The 18,669-nt window shown below is 46.3% G+C and overlaps 1 protein-coding gene across 2 annotated transcripts in view; it reads left to right on the top strand.

Moving 5' to 3' along the window:
* MAP1LC3C (microtubule associated protein 1 light chain 3 gamma) overlaps positions 1–9,213 on the top strand; it is a 33,578-nt gene extending 24,365 nt beyond the window's left edge. The window contains exon 4 of one of the 2 annotated variants that reach the window (XM_077292790.1): positions 8,864–9,213. In XM_077292790.1, the coding sequence (XP_077148905.1) occupies positions 8,864–9,023 (160 nt within the window). In that variant the 3' untranslated portion in view covers positions 9,024–9,213. The remainder of the gene's footprint in view (positions 1–8,863) is intronic. The other variant, XM_077292789.1, reaches the window with a different exon arrangement.
* The last annotated feature ends 9,456 nt before the right edge of the window (positions 9,214–18,669 follow it).

An 18,669-nucleotide genomic window follows, 5' to 3' on the forward strand; every position in this document is an offset into this window, starting at 1 on the left:
TCACCCCCTCAGAAAGCTCCCCCTGCTTGCTCCTCCTTGCCTCATCCAAACCCCGCCCCCCTGTGTCCAATTCAAAAATACACAGTCCAAAGAAACTATTTAACCCCGACTTGCCCTTGCCTACCCTGAGGCTCTGCCATTCCCCGTGACCCGGTCATGCTGGCCTCCCTTGAGGGCCAGGGGCCCAGTACGGCCTTTCCTCTCTCAATGCATCCCAGTGTGAACACCCCTCATGCGAGACCAAACGTGTTTGGGCTTGGCTGCACCCCGAAAAATATAGTGCAAAAAATATACAAAAATAGTGAGGTATTGGTTGATATTTTGGCCAAAAAGAAGTGTTCCTATGTTAACATGTAACTTTGTCTGTTAGGATGTTAGAGTTAAATAGCTTTTTTGTTCAGTGAATGTGACCTCCTAATTAGGGTTGAGCGACTTTCATTTTTTTAAGATCGAATCGGGTTTTGCGAAACCCGACTTTGTCCAGAGTCGAGTCGAGTGCAGTCGGCCGATTATCGCTAAAAGTCGGGGATCGACCGAAACACGAAACCCAATGCAAGTCAATGGGGAAGCCTAGTCGGCAGTGAGTGGAGGCCAGGAAAACACCTACAGTGCCCATTTTAATGCCAAAAACATCCATTCTTGTTTCTGAAGCTTGTCAATCTTAATTAACTTTATAATAATAGTTGGGCATTGGAAATTGGGGGTCATTTGGCAAAAGTTGTGGGGGGTAGGGCTGGTTCAAGGTTTTAGTGGGCCCAGGAAACGTGGACTACGTCACGGCGGTGGAGCAGTGAGAGGTAAGTATTTCAACTTTGCAAGTGCTGTGATCCTAAGCAAGCAGGGGGGGCCCACTCGTTGGCATTGGCACTGGCACAGGGCCCCTCAAAGTACGGCGGTGTGTTTGCACGGCGGGGGCGCCTCCCACCAGCAGCGACACTTTTGCGTACTCTGAGGGGCCCTGTGCCAGTGACGTCACCAACGAGTATGCCCCCCCACCTGATGAAGGAACCTGCACTTTCATCTGCACCTTCCTCTTTGTCCCTGTGTAAGGTGGTATAACATGCGGGAAGGGGAACCTTACTTTCAGCAGGGTCAGATTCTGGCTGTGTAGAGTGCAAGGGGAATGTAGTGGTCTAGGTCAATGTACCAGCAGACTCATCTAGCAGTGGCTGAGCAATGGGCAGGATGAGGAGGAAACACAGATATAGGGCCAAAGAATAAAGTAGGCTAAATGCAGTTCAAAATAGTTTTTTAAAAAACAGCACTTAATGAGAGCCAGAAGGTTGAAGCTCAGATTTAGACAGTGGAGGACAATTTGAATTGGGGACTGCAGACAGACTTAGTAGGCTGTCCTCTGTGGACCCATGCATCCACCACATTAACCCATTGCGCCGTAATGGACACGTAACCTTCCGTGGCCATGCCTACAGGTCCATGCGTCTGTTTTCAGGTGCACCTTTGTACTCACAGATTGCCAGAGTGCATGGACAATGCGGTCTTTTACATGCTGGTGGAGGGTTGGGATGGCTTTTCTCGCAAAAGTGTCGACTGGTTAGCTTGTAGCGTGGTACAGCGTAGTCCATCATGGCTTTATTAATATTAAATAAAATATATAAATAGGCTCTATGAACTTTTAAATAGGTTCCAGGGGTACACGGGCAGCATTGGTGTGGTCAGCGGAGGAGGATTGCAAGGAGGGACCGCAGACAGGCTAATGAAGGCCTACAATAACAAAAAATAGGCTCAAGGCAGTTTTAAATCGGTTACATGGATACACAGGCAGCATTGTGGTCAGTGGAGGAGTATTGCAAGTAGGGACCGCAGACAGGCTAATGAAGGCCTACAATAACAAAAAATAGGCTCAAGGCAGTTTTAAATCGGTTACATGGATACACAGGCAGCATTGTGGTCAGCGGAGGAGGATTGCAAAGAGTGCCTGACACAGTTAGTACTCGCAAAAAATAAATAGATGTTAATGTCTCGCAAAACAACAACAAAAAAAAAAAGTGTGGCATACTTAGGTACAGGGGTGGGCTCATCTGCTGAGTTTCTGACAAAGTAATTTGGCAGTAAGTATTTACTGGTGTCCATATAGGACACTGACCCAGACTACTTTAACTAGCATCATAGATGTCAACAAATTGGTATTGTCAGTGCCAGGCATTGAATGATGTCAGCGCATAGACTAAACATTGGTGGAGCTGTGCGAGAGAATTTTGTATGTGGTAGAGCACAGTTTGAGCTGGGGGGGGGGGAACTCTCTTGTGGCCGGCGGTACCGTCCCAGGGCCCCTCATGTTACAACGGTGTGTCTGACGTTGGGTGCGCACCACCACCGCCAGAGACACTTCATTGTACTATGAGGGACCCAGTGGCAGTGCCGTCGACCAAAAGCGGGCACACCCACCTCTTCAGACAAACAGCACTGTAACGGGTGCTTGCGCCAAGTGGCGAGACCATGGCCCCGTGGGGGGAGTTTTCCCATTGAGGGAGGTGTAAACATGTCGTATGCTGGACAAACAGCTGCTGCAAATTAAGAGATTGGAACACTCAGTAAGACCAGTCCACAAGCAAGACCTTTTTATAGGAAAGCTAGGTGTCAGCCGGGAAAGGTGGGGCAAAATAATTTGAAATCAAGGAGTGGTTCATTTTAATGAAGGTTAGATCATCCACATTTTGGGTAGCCAGACGAGTCCTTTTTTCGGTTAATATTGAACCGGCAGCACTGAATACTCTTTCTGATAGCACACTAGCTGCTGGGCAAGCAAGCTCTTGCAATGCATATTCTGCCAATTCAGGCCAGGTGTCTAATTTGGATGCCCAGTAATCAAATGGGAATGACGCTTGAGGGAGAACATCGATAAGGGATGAAAAATAGTTAGTAACCATACTGGACAAATGTTGTCTCCTGTCACTTTGAATAGATGCTGCAGTACCTGTCCTGTCTGCGGTCATTGCGAAATCGCTCCACAACCTGGTCAGAAAACCCCTCTGTCCAACGCCACTTCTGATTTTTGCACCTCTAACACCTCTGCCCTGTAGCCCCCTGCAGCTCGTGTGAGAACCATCACCGGCGCTGTGTGCTGGGAATGCCTGAATCAAACGGTCTACAAGAGTAGTTTGTTTGGTTGCTAATATTTGTTCGAGGTTCTCATGTGGCATAATATTTAGCAATTTGCCTTTATAGCGAGGGTCAAGGATGCAGGCCAACCAGTAATCATCATCGCTCATCATTTTAATAATGCGTGGGTCCCTTTTGAGGATACGTAAGGCATAATCCGCCATGTGGGCCAAAGTTCCAGTTGTCAAATCTGCGGTTGTGCTGGTTTGAGGGGCAGTAACAGGCAAATCTACGTCACTTGTCTCCCTTAAAAAAACAGAACCCGGCCTTGCAACGCCACTAATTTCGGTTGGCCCAGGAGAAGCTTCCTCATTAAAAAAATACTCCTCCCCATCATCCTCCTCGTCGTCCTCTTCGCCCGCTACCGCGTCCTCTACACGGCCCTGACCAGACAATGGCTGACTGTCATCAAGGCTTTCCTCTTCCTCGGCTGCAGACGCCTGCTCCTTTATGTGCGTCAAACTTTGCATCAGCAGACGCATTAGGGGGATGCTCATGCTTATTATGGCGTTGTCTGCACTAACCAGCCGTGTGCATTCCTCAAAACACTGAAGGACTTGACACAGGTCTTGTAGCTTCGACCACTGCACACCTGACAACTCCATGTCTGCCATCCAACTGCCTGCCCGTGTATCCTCCCACAAATACATAACAGCACGCCTCTGTTCGCACAGTCTCTGAAGCATGTGCAGTGTGGAGTTCCACCTTGTGGCAACGTCGATGATTAGGCGATGCTGGGGAAGGTTCAAAGACCGCTGATAGTTCTGCATACAGCTGGAGTGTACGGGCGAACGGCGGATATGCGAGCAAAGTCTGCGCACTTTGAGGAGCAGGTCGGGTAACCCCGGATAACTTTTCAGGAAGCACTGCACCACCAGGTTTAAGGTGTGAGCCAGGCAAGGAATGTGTTTCAGTTGGGAAAGGGCTATGGCAGCCATGAAATTCCTTCCGTTATCACTCACTACCTTGCCTGCCTCAAGATGTACAGTGCCCAGCCATGACTGAGTTTCTTTCTGCAAGAACTCGGACAGAACTTCCGCGGTGTGTCTGTTGTCACCCAAACACTTCATTGCCAATACAGCCTGCTGACGCTTGCCACTAGCTGTCCCATAATGGCACACCTGGTGTGCAACAGTGGCAGCTGCGGATGGAGTGGATGTGCGACTGCGGTCTGTGGACGAGCTCTCGCTTCTGCAGGAGGAGGAGGAAGAGGAGGAGGGGGGCGAACGCCTACAGCCAACTCTTTCCTTGACCGTGGGCTAGGCAGAACTGTCCCAATATTGCTGTCCCCTGTGGACCCTGCATCCACCACATTCACCCAGTGTGCCGTGATGGACACGTAAAGTCCCTGGCCATGCCTACTGGTCCATGCATCTGTTGTCAGGTGCACCTTTGTAGTCACAGACTGCCTGAGTGCATGGACGATGCGGTCTTTAACATGCTGTTGGAGGGCTGGGATGGCTTTTCTAGAAAAGAAGTGCCGACTGGGTAGCTCGTAGCGTGGTACAGCGTAGTCCATCAGCGCTTTGAAAGCTTCGCTTTCAACTAACCGGTAGGGCATCATCTCTAATGAGATTAGTCTAGCAATGTGGGCGTTCAAACCCTGTGTACACGGATGCGAGGATGAGTACTTCCTTTTCCTAACAAGAGTCTCATGTAGGGTGAGCTGGACTGGAGAGCTGGAGATTGTGGAACTAGCGGTGGTGCCGGTGGACATGGCAGACTGAGAGAGGGTTGGAGATGGTATTCTTGCCGGTGCCCTACATGCAGTGTTTCCTACTGCGAACCTGGTGATTCCCTGACTGCTTTGGCCTGGCGACGAAAGCTGCACAGATACTGCAGGTGGTGCGGGAAATGGTGGGTTTACAGTGAGGGAAGGGATGTAGCGTTGCTGACTTGCTTCATTGGCCGAGGGTGCTGCAAGCTTTAGGGACGTTTGGTAGTTAGTCCAGGCTTGCAAATGCATGGTGGATAAATGTCTATGCATGCAACTTGTATTTAGACTTTTAAGATTCTGACCTCTGCTTAAGGTAGTTGAACATTTTTGACAGATGACTTTGCGCTGATCATTTGGATGTTGTTTAAAAAAATGCCAGACTGCACTCTTTCTACTATCGGATACCTTTTCAGGCATTGCAGACTGAGCTTCTTTAACCGGATGGCCACGCTGTCCTCCAACTGGTTTTGGTTTTGCCAAGCGTTTTTGGCCAGATACGGGCCCGGCAGATGGAACCTGTTGTGATGTTGATGCCTGCTGCGGCTCCTCCTCCTCCGCTTCAGAACTACTGCCACCTGCACCCTGTTCCCCCAATGGCTGCCAATCGGGGTCAACAACTGGGTCATCTATGACCTCCTCTTCTATGTCGTGTGCAACTTCGTCTGTGTCACCGTGTAAGCCGGTGGTATTGCGTTCGTGACGGGGCACCATAGTCTCCGCTGGGTTTGATTCTGCCTCAGTACACTGCGAGGGCAATGTTCTGGTCTGAGTCAAAGGAACAGCATAGTAATCTGGCTGTGGCTGTGCATCTGTGCACTCCATGTCCGATTCAACTTCTAATGGGCATGGCCTGTTAACTGTTTCACTGTCTAACCCAGGAACGGTATGTGTAAAGAGCTCCATGGAGTAACCTGTTGTGTCGACTGACGCATCCTTCACTGTTGTTCTGGGTGAAGGACACAAGGAAGCGACTTGTTCCTGACAGGGAGCATCCACTGACGATGCACTGCTCTGACATTTGGCACTTTCCGAGGAGGAGGCAAAAGAGCTAGAGGCAGAGTCAGCAATGAAAGCCAATACTTGTTTCTCCTGTTCCGGCTTCAAAAGTGGTTTTCCTACTCCCAGAAAAGAGAGCGTTCGAGGCCTTGTGTAGCCAGACAACGAACCTGGATCAACAACTCGAGACTTGGGTGCTGTACTGCTTTTACCACGACCACCTGATGCTCCACCACCACTACCATCATTACCAGCTGACAATGACCGCCCACGGCCACGACCTCTTCCACTAGACTTCCTCATTGTTTGCAAAAAGGAACCAAAGTAACGCTATTTGTTACTGTAAAACAACTTATAAGGTGAACTCAAACTTCTGTAGGATTTATATATACCTTTATAGGTGCCTGACACTGAAAGGAAAATCAGGCCCAATGTTACACACTAGGTTTTCTGTGCCCCAATAATTTGAGACAGATGGCGCACACACAGGACCAGCACTCAAGCAGAAATGCCAATCTTAATCTCCCACAATTTTTTTTTTTTTTTTTTTTTCTGGGAGAATTTAAAAAACAAAAAACAAAAACAAAACAATATTACACACTAGGTTTTCTGTGGCACACAATGAGAGACAGATGCCACACACAGGACTGGCACAGAGGCAGACTTGCCAATCTTTATCTCCCACTAATAATTTTTTTTTTTTCAGGGAGAATTTAGAAAAAAATAAAAAAAAGGCCCAGTATTACACAGTGGTTTTTGGTGGCACACAATGAGAGACAGATGCCACACACAGGACTGGCACAGAGGCAGACTTGCCAATCTTTATCTCCCTGCAGTAATCTCAGGAAAGTATGGCAGGCAGCTATAAAAAGGACTGCTGCACACAAAAGTGGGGACAAACACACAAGATGGCTGTGCAGAAAGGAAGGAACAACAGGATTTGTGCTTTGAAAGCAGTTGGTTTGCACAGCGGCGTACACACACAGCAACGCAGCTATCGGGGTCAGGGAGCCTTCTAGGGCAGCCCAATGAGCTACAGCGCTGAGGAAAAAAAAATGTAGCTTCCACTGTCCCTGCAAACAAAAGGTGGTGTTGGACAGTGGAAATCGCTACAGCACAAGCGGTTTGGGGGTGAATGTACCCTGCCTAACACTGTCTATCCCTGCTTCTGACGAAGCGGCACCTCTCCCTAAGCTCAGATCAGCAGCAGTAAGATGGCGGTCGGCGGGAACGCCCCTTTATAGCCCCTGTGACGCGGCAGAAAGCAAGCCAATCACTGCAATGCCCTTCTCTAAGATGGTGGGGACTGAGATCTATGTCATCACGCTGCCCACACTCTGCGTCCACCTTCATTGGCTGAGAAATGGCGCTTTTAGCGTCATTGAAACGCGACTTTGGCGCGACAGTCGCGTACCGCATGGCCGACCCCACACAGGGATCGGGTCGGTTTCATGAGATGCCGACTTTGCCAAAAGTCGGCGACTTATGAAAATGTACGATCCGTTTCGCTCAACCCTACTCCTAATGCTGCAAATTCCACAAATGAGCATTTTCAGTTCTTTAAAACATACCAAATGTTTAGAAATTCTACTGTGCCTAATAATTTAGAAAGGTGCATTTTGAGTTCTTATTCATTTTGGAGATTATACTGTTATCATTGGAAGGTTTCGTTAATAAAATTCGATGTATATGTAGAGACCGCAGGTGAAGAAGGATGCAGGGACAAATAGGAGCCAGAAAGCAAATAGCGTTTTTAACTTTCTTTTTAACTTCCAACCAAAAAGATAACAAACGTTTTCCACGCAGGGAACTTATATACAAGAACACAATCTCGCAGTAAATCCCAATTATTATATGGCCGCCCTGAACTACACCCGTAGAACGCGGCAGCGCCTCACTAGTGACTCCCTACTAAGATAAAGTCAACAACGGTCACTTATCAGTGCTGGTTCAGCGATGTAGTCCTGACGGGGAGGCTCCGACAACGCCGTAGTCCTGATGGCGGAGGAAGGAGGTGTCTTCTGGCGACGGGCCCAGGCGTAGAGTCGAGTCCAGAATGTCTTTTGCGGTGCTGCGTTCCCTCCTGCAGGCGGACGTTGATCCGAGGTAACAGCCTCCCAGTCCAGAGAAGAGTCTTTTTGAGGAGGATTAGGAGAATAATCAGTATCAGTCACAGCTGAGACGAAACCATGCGAGTCTGTAGCACTCTCTGGCAAGGTGTTCTCAGGGAGCGCGGTAATACTGTCCCTGAGCTGGTCAGCACTACCCCTCTGCCTGGGGGGTCGCTGACGACGAATGCGTCTCTTTTTGGGGGCTCCAGTAATTGCCCGCAGTGTCTGTTGCACGTTTTCCCCCTGCTTCCTGCAAGTCTCACTGCGGCCTGCACACTCACAGCAACTGCGCTGCAGTTTCCTCTCCTCAGAGATTTCCCGCGCTTCTCTGCCCCTGCTTTCGCGCGTTTTGCTTTTTATCCTCTCCTCTCCCTGCGTCACTCTGCCTCCTGTCACATGAGCCTGGCTTCCCATGCACCCCTCAAATCCGTCCCCCGGAACCCCGACTCCCGGCAACAATGGTTCCACCCGTCTGCACAGCTCACCAGGTCCCTGTCCCCTACATATAATCTAACAGATGATGATTAGACTGTCATTTGCACTGACCATTTAGGAGAATCCGAGAAAAATGTAATTTGCATAATAATTTGGAACATGGTATGTGTGTAATAAAAAAAAATTTTTATGAGAAAAAAAAAAAAAAATATATATATATATAATTTTTTTTTTTTCCTCATTTATTTTGCCTTATAAAAGTTATTATCCTGGAAAGAATGCTTAACATTTTTTTTTTTTTTCAGTAAGATCCATTTTAACTTCGGTTTCGTATTTTGTCAGTGGCGTAATATTCTGATGTTCTGTTCCCAGCAGTGACCTGGAATTCAGAGATGCTTTCAGAGTCTTCCCCATGCTGTTCCCATTCCATTTCAGTGCTTGCTCATCACTATTCATTACGCTAATCTTCAGCTTTCTTTTTCAGAAACCGAATGAACTTGTCAGCAACACACGCATTTTATATCCTGGTGAATGAAAGGAACCTTTGCAGTATGTCCTTCACGATGACAGAACTGTACAGGGACCTTAAGGATGAAGATGGCTTTTTATACATGACTTATGCATCCCAAGAGATGTTCGGATGACTGCGATTATTTACAATACCATTTCAGAACTGCTTCACAGTAAATTTCTAATTCGAAACTGTGATTTTATTTAATTTCAAAATAATCCTTGTTTTAACTAAATATAATGATTTTTATGGATTTATTTAATTTTCAATTAAATAACTGTAATAAAGTGTTTAACATTAGAATTTGAACTATTCAACTTTGTCCTTTCATATAGGACAAAGATGGAGATCAGGCTAGGACAAGCAATCTGCCCTACTGAGCAAATTCCCGGAAGTAAGCCAGTGGACCAGCTACCACAGGCAGATTTAAGAGGAGAGAGATGCAGTTATTTTAATATACCTTTTTATCAATTGGATTTACCCAATTAATAATAGACTAGCTGAAGAGCCCAGCATTGCCTGGGCATAGCAACTAACTGTGGTTAGTTATAACAAATTATAATGATTATCCTCAATCCCATAGTCCCGTGACCATGTACCCATCACACACATCCTCCATCCCATAGTCCCGTGACCATGTACCCATCACACACATCCTCCATCCCATAGTCTCATGCCCATATACCCATCATACACATCCTCCATCCCATAGTCCCATGCCCATATACCCATCATACACATCCTCCATCCCATAGTCCTGTGACCATATACCCATCACACACATCCTCCATCCCATGGTCCAGAGTTGGGTGGCGCTGAGCAGGGAGTTCCTGGAGATGTGCTGTTATGCAACCTGGCACTGCGGCTCTGTGTGCGGCCGCTGATGATGCGATTTTCTACGCCGGTAACAATAGTGATGCAGTAATAGCGGAGGGGGTGATTCATTTCTGTCATGTGCTCTCTCTCCTTTCTGGGGGGCAGACAATGGCTGGGAGCTTATGTTCCCGCGGATGCTAGATTTCTCCCACCCGGTCAGTGTCTGCTGTTGTGTTGTGGAGTGGGAAAACTGGTTGCTATGAGCAACAATCACAGCTCAGCTTCTTTTTAAACAGCTCTGGTGAAATCAAAGATGCTTAGTGATTGGGTGGGGCTATGTGGAGTGGGCGTGGTGTGTGGGTGTGTGTATATGTACTGTATGTAGATAGATACATTACAGACCAAAAGTTTGGTCACACCTTCTCATTTAAAGATTTTTCTGTATTTTCATGACTATGAAAATTGTACATTCACACTGGAGGCATCAAAACTATGAATTAACACATGTGGAATTATATACTTAACAAAAAAGTGTGAAACAACTGAAAATATGTCTTATATTCTATGTTCTTCAAAGTAGCCACCTTTTGCTTTGATGACTGCTTTGCACACTCTTGGCATTCTCTTGATGAGCTTCAAGAGGTAGTCACCGGGAATGGTCTTCCAACAATCTTGAAGGAGTTCCCAGAGATGCTTAGCACTTGTTGGCCCTTTTGCCTTCACTCTGCGGTCCAGCTCACCCCAAACCATCTCGATTGGGTTCAGGTCTGGTGACTGTGGATGCCAGGTCATCTGGTGTAGCACCCCATCACTCTCCTTCTTGGTCAAATAGCCCTTACACAGCCTGAAGGTGTGTTTGGGGTCATTGTCCTGTTGAAAAATAAATTATGGTCCAACTAAACGCAAACCTGATGGAATAGCATGCCGCTGCAAGATGCTGTGGTAGCCATGCTGGTTCAGTATGCCTTCAATTTTGAATAAAACCCAACAGTGCCACCAGCAAAGCACCCCCACACCATCACACCTCCTCACCTCCTCCTCCATGCTTCACGGTGGTGTCGTAGCGGTTTGCGTTCTGACTCAATGTCAGACATGCCAGATCACCAGTGAGGCCAAATCAGGAGGTTACGCCCGTCATTTTACATGCGCGCTTGGAGACAAAAGACACCACACAGATATTTCTGTGAGCAAGTCACTTTTATCTGATGTAATGCAGCAAGATGCAGTATTTTATACCATTTACAACAAATGTAACTCTATGTAATTCATGTAGCCCTCCCCCGTTACCCCGGGGTCATACTGACCTTTATTTCTCATGTACCCAGAGCATGTTGTGGCTGACTATTGAGAACATACATGATAAGAAGTATTGTCTCCTTGAAGAGTAGACCATCAGACTACTGCGTCAACAGATTCTAGTAATTCTAGCAATTAAAGGCAAAAGGCACTTAAAGGCAAACTATTAACCCTTCTATATCAATTTCCCCCTTTTGTAAATGGTATAACCTTTGCTTCGGGGTCAGCTGATGTCCACAAAGGAGCTACTGTCTCATGGGTCTAGTACCCATAAGGGGGCTTTCTACCTGCTTCACCCATCCACCCTCAGTGTGGACACTCACCTCCCCCGTCAGCAGCGGCTATACGGGGCCTACGATACACTACAGAAGGTTCAGCCTTAGATTTTTTTTCCTATACATACATTATTCAATAGCTTAGGTAATACATATATTAGCGCTTTTACGGCTACATAAAACAATAAGCAAAGCAACAAAATTTGCATACAAGTCTGTAAAATACCAAAAATAATCCATCCCGCTAAGCCAATTTGCTGGATTTAAAAAAAAAAAAAAAAAAAAAAAAAAAAAAAAGGCTCTATATTGTATTAGTCTCATTAAGAGCCTTACGGAACCTAGAAAATCTGAGTCCAAGTCTCAGTGTGCATGCAGTGTGGTGTTAATACCGTCCTTGGCTCTTGGGGTAAGGCTAAGTACAGCATAGTCCTTGCAGATACTGGGCTGTGTGTACAGATCCAACAGTCCAGAAGTGTTTTTGTCCTTCCGCGTCTTTTATAAGAAAAGCATGACGTTGGATAAGTTTGTTGTCCTTGTCAACATTTAAAAGTTTATCCAGTGTCTCTGTAAGGCCATGTGCACAAGTTCAGTATTTTTCGTGTTTTTTTCGCTATAAAAACGCGAAAAAAACGCTAACATATGCCTCTCATTATTTTCAGTGTATTCCGCATTTTTTGTGCAAATGTAGCCTTTTTTTCCGCGAAAAAATCGCATCGCGGAAAAAAAAGCAACATGTTCATTAAAATGCGGAATTGCAGGGGATTCCACACACCTAGGAGTGCATTGATCTGCTTACTTCCCGCACAGGGCTGTGCACACCATGCGGGAAGTAAGCAGATTATGTGCGGTTGGTACCCAGGGTGGAGGAGAGGAGACTCTCCTCCACGGACTGGGCACCATATAATTGGTCAAAAAAAAAGAATTAAAATAAAAAATAGTCAAATACTCACCTTCGATGCCTTCCCGCTGCATGCTGCCGCTTTGGTTTCTATAGCTGGTGTGCGGTGAAGGAGCTGCGATGACGTCGCGGTCTTGTGATTGGTCGAGACCGGTCATGTGACCGCTCACGTGACCGAGACGTCATGGAAGGTCCTGAACCACACCGGCATCTATAGGAACGGACGCCTGCAGGTGAGTATAACCACTTTTTTTAATTTTTTTAAATTATTTTTAAACATTCTATCTTTTACTATAGATGCTGCATAGGCAGCATCTATAGTAAAAAGATGGTCACACTTGTCAAACGCTATGTTTGACAAGTGTGACCAACCTGTCAGTCAGTTTTCCAAGCGATGCTACAGATCGCTTGGAAAACTTTAGCATTCTGCAAGCTAATTACACTTGCAGAATGCTAAAATAACGCGAAAAAAACGGAAAAAAAACGCAAAAAAAAAAATGCGGATTTCTTGCAGAAAATTTCCGGTTTTCTTCAGGAAATTTCTGCAAGAAATCCGGACGTGTGCACATACCCTAAGGTGCAAAAATCCTACCACTGCCAGCAAGGTGATTAGAACAGTCATTCTGCTAGTAAAAAGATTTTTGCAGTGACTGGCATGGATCCAGGTGGGCTTTCCCTCAAGTTTTACTGAGGTGAATGTGGTCAGCTGGACTTTAAAACGGGCCGTCAAACCGTGAATCTAGGCTCCTTCTCACGTGTCTGTGTATGACCACCCAATCACCTGGATTCAGCAGATGTACGTCTGCACTGGCATTAGGATCTGGAATGGATGAAAACACATGTTTATGCACCACATTGAGGGTATGTGCACACATTCAGGTTTTTTGCGTTTTTTCGCAATAAAAACGCGATAAAAACTCATTAAAAACGCATACATTATGCATCCTATCATTTAGAATGCATTCTGCATGTTTTGTGCACATGGTGCGTTTTTTTCCGCGAAAAAAACGCATTGCGGTAAAAAAAAGCAGCATGTTCATTGACTTTGCGGATTTTCCGCATTTTTCCTGCAATTCTATGCATTTGGAAAAAAACGCACAAACGCATGAAAAAACGCGGAAAAAAACGCATGCGGATTTCTGGCAGAAATGTCTGGTGTTTGTCAGGAAAATTTCTGCTAGAAATCCTGACGTGTGCACATAGCCTAAGGGTGTGTGTCCACGGTCAGTAAACGCTGCTTGTTTGACGCTGCGCACAGCTGCAGCGTCAAACACGCAGCGTCCAGATGTTCCTGCATAGTGGAGGGGATTTTTTGAAATCCCGTGTCCACTATGCGTGGAAACCCGCACGCGGCGGGCCTGCGACTCCGGACGTGCTGCGCGTCTTTTCAGATCGCAGCATGTCCGTTCACCTTGCGGGGACGCAGCGTCCCCGCAAGGCATAACACAGGGCCCTATGGGAGGGGTGCGATGATCCCGGATGTGTACAGTTAACACATCCGGCATCATCGCGTCCCAGAAGGGGGCGGGGCTTAGGGCCGAGCGGCTTCGCCGCTCCGGCAATACCGCCGGCCATCCTGACCGTGGACACGTACCCTTAGTCTTTTCTGCAAGGCCTAGACATGGGCTGTCATAGCACTGTGTTGCATTTGTAGCACCTGTGGGAAGTACAGACCAGCCTTTGGCAAACTGCCAAACAGGACTTCAAAAGGACACAAGCCTGTCTTTCTATTTGGAGTGTGTCTGACTGAAAAGAGTGCAAGAGACAAGCACTCTACCCAGTTCTTTCCTGTGTCTGCCATGGCCTTTGAATTTTCAGTTTAAGTGTCCCGTTTAGTCTCTCCACTTTCCCACTACTTTGTGGTCTATATGGTGCATGATATGCCTGCTGTGCTCCCAGGGCCTGCATGACTTCCCTCATTTCTCCCGTGAAGTGTATACCCCTATCGCTCTCTATGGTTTCTGGGACACCATACCTGCAGATCAGTTCTTTCATCAGTTTGTCTGCAGTCGCTTTAGCATTTGCACATTTTACCAGATAGGCTTCCAGCCAACCAGAGAAGAGATCTACACATACTAGGACATTTTTCACACACTCCTACCTTGGGTAGCTGTATGTAGCCAGTCTGCAGTCTCTGAAACGGGTAGAGAGGCTTGGGTATCACTTTCTTAGGCCGGTTTCACACGTCAGTGGCTCCAGTACGTGAGGTGACAGTTTCCTCACGTACCGGAGACACTGACACACGTAGACCCATTAAAATCAATGCATCTGTGCAGATGTCATTGATTTTTTGCGGACCGTGTCTCCGTGTGCCAAACACGGAGACATGTCAGTGTTCGTGGGAGCGCACGTATTACACGGACCCATTAAAGTCAATGGGTCCGTGTAAAACACGCACCTCACACGGACGGTCTCCGTCTGGGGTCCGTGTGCGTGCAGGAGACAGCGCTACAGTAAGCGCTGTCCCCCCCACATGGTGCTGAAGCCGCGATTCATATGTTCCCTGCAGCAGCGTTTGCTGCAGAGAAAATATGAATAATAGTGTTTAAAATAAAGATCTATCTGTCCGCCGCCCTCCCACCCCCTGTGCGCCCCCCCCCCCCGCTGTTCAGAAAATACTCACCCGCTCCCACGTTGGCTGTCGCTGCTTCCTGGTCTGGCCGCGGCTTCTCTACTGTATGCGGTCACGTGGGGCCGCTCATTTACAATCATGAATAGTCGGCTCCGCCCCTATGGGAGGTGGAGCCGCCTATTCATGAGTGTAAATGATCGGCCCCACGTGACCGCATACACTAGAAGCCGCGGCCAGACCAGGAAGCAGCGAGGGAGGCGGGTAAGTATTTTCTGAACAGCGGGGGGGGGGGGGCGCACAGGGGGTGGGAGGGCGGCGGACACATAGATCTTTATTTTAAACACTATTATTCATATTTTCTCTGCAGCAAACGCTGCTGCAGGGAACATATGAATCGCAGCTTCAGCACGATGCAGGGTACCACACGCTCCGTGTGGTACCCACTCGCTATACGGGCAGCACACGTGTGCCGCACGTATGGCCTACGTGAGTTCCCAGGCACACGGACACGGATAACTCCGGTACCGATTTATTCCGGTACCGGAATTATCTGGACGTGTGGGACAGCCCTTAGGGATTTTTACTGTTTTACCTGGGTTGTGCTCTGCACAGATGAGGCATGACTGCACGAGTTTAGCGGCTGTGTAACTGAAAGCAGGAGTGATCCAGAAGGCATCTACCATGGACACATGTGACATTTTGAGGTGTGAGTGGGGCCATGTGTTGCTTGTGCCATAATTAGGAACAGGGACCTTGGTATATACAATTTATCCTTATTCTCCCATACTTCTTCTGAGTTCAGCTCAGCTCCCATTCTTCCGCAGTGTTCCTTCTCTGCTTGGGCAGCTGGAGGGATTTCAGGACATCGAGGCTCAGTGTGGCTGGAATACGCTGACTCCCCGCCACCGTCCACTGCTCCCTAGGCCGTCTTGCTGCTACTTTAGCAGCCTCGTCAGACCTTCTGTTGCCCTCTACCTCCACAGAGTCACCGTTCGTGTGTGCTTTTACCTTGACGATGCCAACCTGGACTGGTAACATCAATGCCTCCACTAATTGTTTCACCAGCTCTGCATTTTTAATGGGCTTACCGGCTGATGTAAGAAACGTTCTGCTTCTCCAGATAGGGCAATAATCATGGGATATTCCCCATGCACAATTCGAATCTGTGTAAATATTAGCGACTTTACCTGCAGCAGCTCTACACGCCTCAGTGAGTGCCTTCAACTGTGCCTCCTGCACTGACATGTGAGGAGGGAGTGGTTTAGCTCGGATTACCTCATGTGAGGATACTACTGCATATCCAGTGTAGAACCACCCATCCTGGTGGTATCTGGAGCCATCTACAAAAATAAAAACCTCAAAATATGCATTAGGAACAAGTTTTTTTTTTTTTTTTCCATGAACATATGTAAAACCCACTGTCTCCTGACTCATCAGTTCCTATGCATTCATGTTCGTGTGTCATGTCAACGTACCAGAGTACTTTTTTTTTTCTCTCCTGCCAACGCTGTCACCAATTCCCCCTTTTCTGAATCCACAGGCAGATGAGGGGCTGGATTCAGAACATTATGTCTTTTGAGGGTGACGTATTCAGGAATTAGTATTAGAGCACATTCAAGTCTGATCTGTCTAGCCATAGACAGGTGTTTTGGTTGAACTTGTACGAGTATGGCATTAATGTCATGTGGGAAACAAATTGTCAAAAGAAAAAGTCAGTGTGAGCTCACATGCCTAGCAGTAATACAGCAGATCTTACAGCACGGACACACGTAGGAGACCCTCTAATCACTGGGTCTAATTGTGCTGAGTAGTAAGCTATCGGTCTCTGTTTCCCTCTATGCTGGTGTCAGCACTGCCTGTTTTTTTTTTTCTTTTAATCAGGAGTCTTATACCTTTAGCAATATCATGGCCTAAAAATGTCACCTTTTGTTTGCAATACTGTAGTTTGCCACGTGAGACTTTGCAACCCTTTCCTGCTAAAAAGCCACAGCAAGGGCATCTGGTCTGGGCAGCAGAGCAGGAGGTCATCCACGTATTATAATAGTACAATCTGTGGAGGAGGTGAAGAATGCATTTGCCAAATCAGTGATTGTGAAACATTTTGTGACCGTGGCTGGGATCTGTGACCGTACGTGTGTGTATTAGGGACAGTTGAGATCACACTCACTGTAACATCATTAATAGCCTGTAAGTCATGAACTATTCTGTAAGTGTCAGGGGAACCCTTGGGTCCTTTTTCTTCTTAATTGGATACAAAGGGGTGTTGCAGGGGGAAGATCTCTGCACTAGAACCCCTGCCTTAACATACTCTTTAATATCCATGCTCAGGGCCATTGATTTGACTAGGCTCAAAGGGGTATTGCCTTAACCAAAGAGGAGTGGTTTCTTCTCTTAATTTATCATGACAGGGGGAATGGGCAGCCGACCCACATCAAATTTTCCCCTTGCCCAAACGGTGTCTGGTACCTGACTCTTTTCCCTGTCCTCAGACATTCTGGTGTCAGGTGTTACTTTCACTACTCTTGCCATATACAGTATTTCTGCAATATTACACAAGTGTTTATATAAGTCACACATTAATGTCCAAATATTATTTATACCCATATTAGATTGGGTAGAGTACCCCTTAAGAACTAAATTTTATTCACAAAATGTTACCAAAAGAAAATTATATATATATATTAAAATATATATATAATTACGAAAGGTGCTGAGTCATAAAATGGGGGAGCACAATGCCATAGGGCACAGCAAAGCACAAGCTTATTCTAAGAAAATAGCAGCCCTATATAAATTCATAACTAACAGTTCCAAATACAAAAAGAAGGGATTTGAAAAATACCAAATATCAATGCCAGTTGCTTGCGATAAGGTATAAGAAGTGGAAAAGACAAATAAACAGTGACTATGGTTTGAGCCAATATAATGAATAACTAAAAAAAAACTATATATCATATGAAGACAACCTAGAAATACACGGTAACTATACCATCTTGTGCAAGGAAACCAGGGCCGGTTTTAGGCAAAGTGGGGCCCTAGGCAAAAGTTTAAAATGGGGCCCCAAATGCTAACATATTGCACCAACAGAAACATTTTGGTTGTAGCTACATGCGCTGATTTCAGGCCACTAAACGAGCGTGATCAACAATATTGAAGTCATTCGCCACTTGTTTCCAGCCTCTTTACACTGGCTGGGGACAGAATGATCACTAGTAAATCAATCTGTCCCCATACAGTATCATCTTAGCAGAATATTTGCAGTTTTAACTGGGCGATGTGCTGATGAGAACAATGATTTTTGTTCCGGCATATACTGTACATACATACACCGTACATACACACAGATACACATACCGTACATACACAGACATACACCTTACATGCATACACACATACAGTTATATACACAGATAGTATACACATACCGTACATACATATACCATACATACACACAAATACACATACATACACCGTACGTACACACAGATACAAATACAGTATATGCAAACACATACATATACCATCATACATACACATACCGTACATACACACATGCATATACCGTACATTCACACAAATGCCGTACACACATATACCGTACATACACACAGATACACACACATATACCGTACATACACAGATAGTTATATACATATAGTACACACATACCGTACATACATATAAAATACACCCAAATGCACATACCGTACATACATACACCGTACATGCATACACACACATATACCGAACATACAGATTCACATACACGTACCGTACATACACACATACAGTATATACACATACCGTACACACATATACATACACATATACTGTATGTACATGCACATAAACATACATATATACCATATATCCATACAAATTTATTTCACATACACAGATACACACATACTGTACATGCATA

The sequence above is a fragment of the Ranitomeya variabilis genome, chromosome 2 (assembly GCF_051348905.1).
Source record: "Ranitomeya variabilis isolate aRanVar5 chromosome 2, aRanVar5.hap1, whole genome shotgun sequence".
Classification (NCBI taxonomy): Eukaryota; Metazoa; Chordata; class Amphibia; order Anura; family Dendrobatidae; genus Ranitomeya; species Ranitomeya variabilis.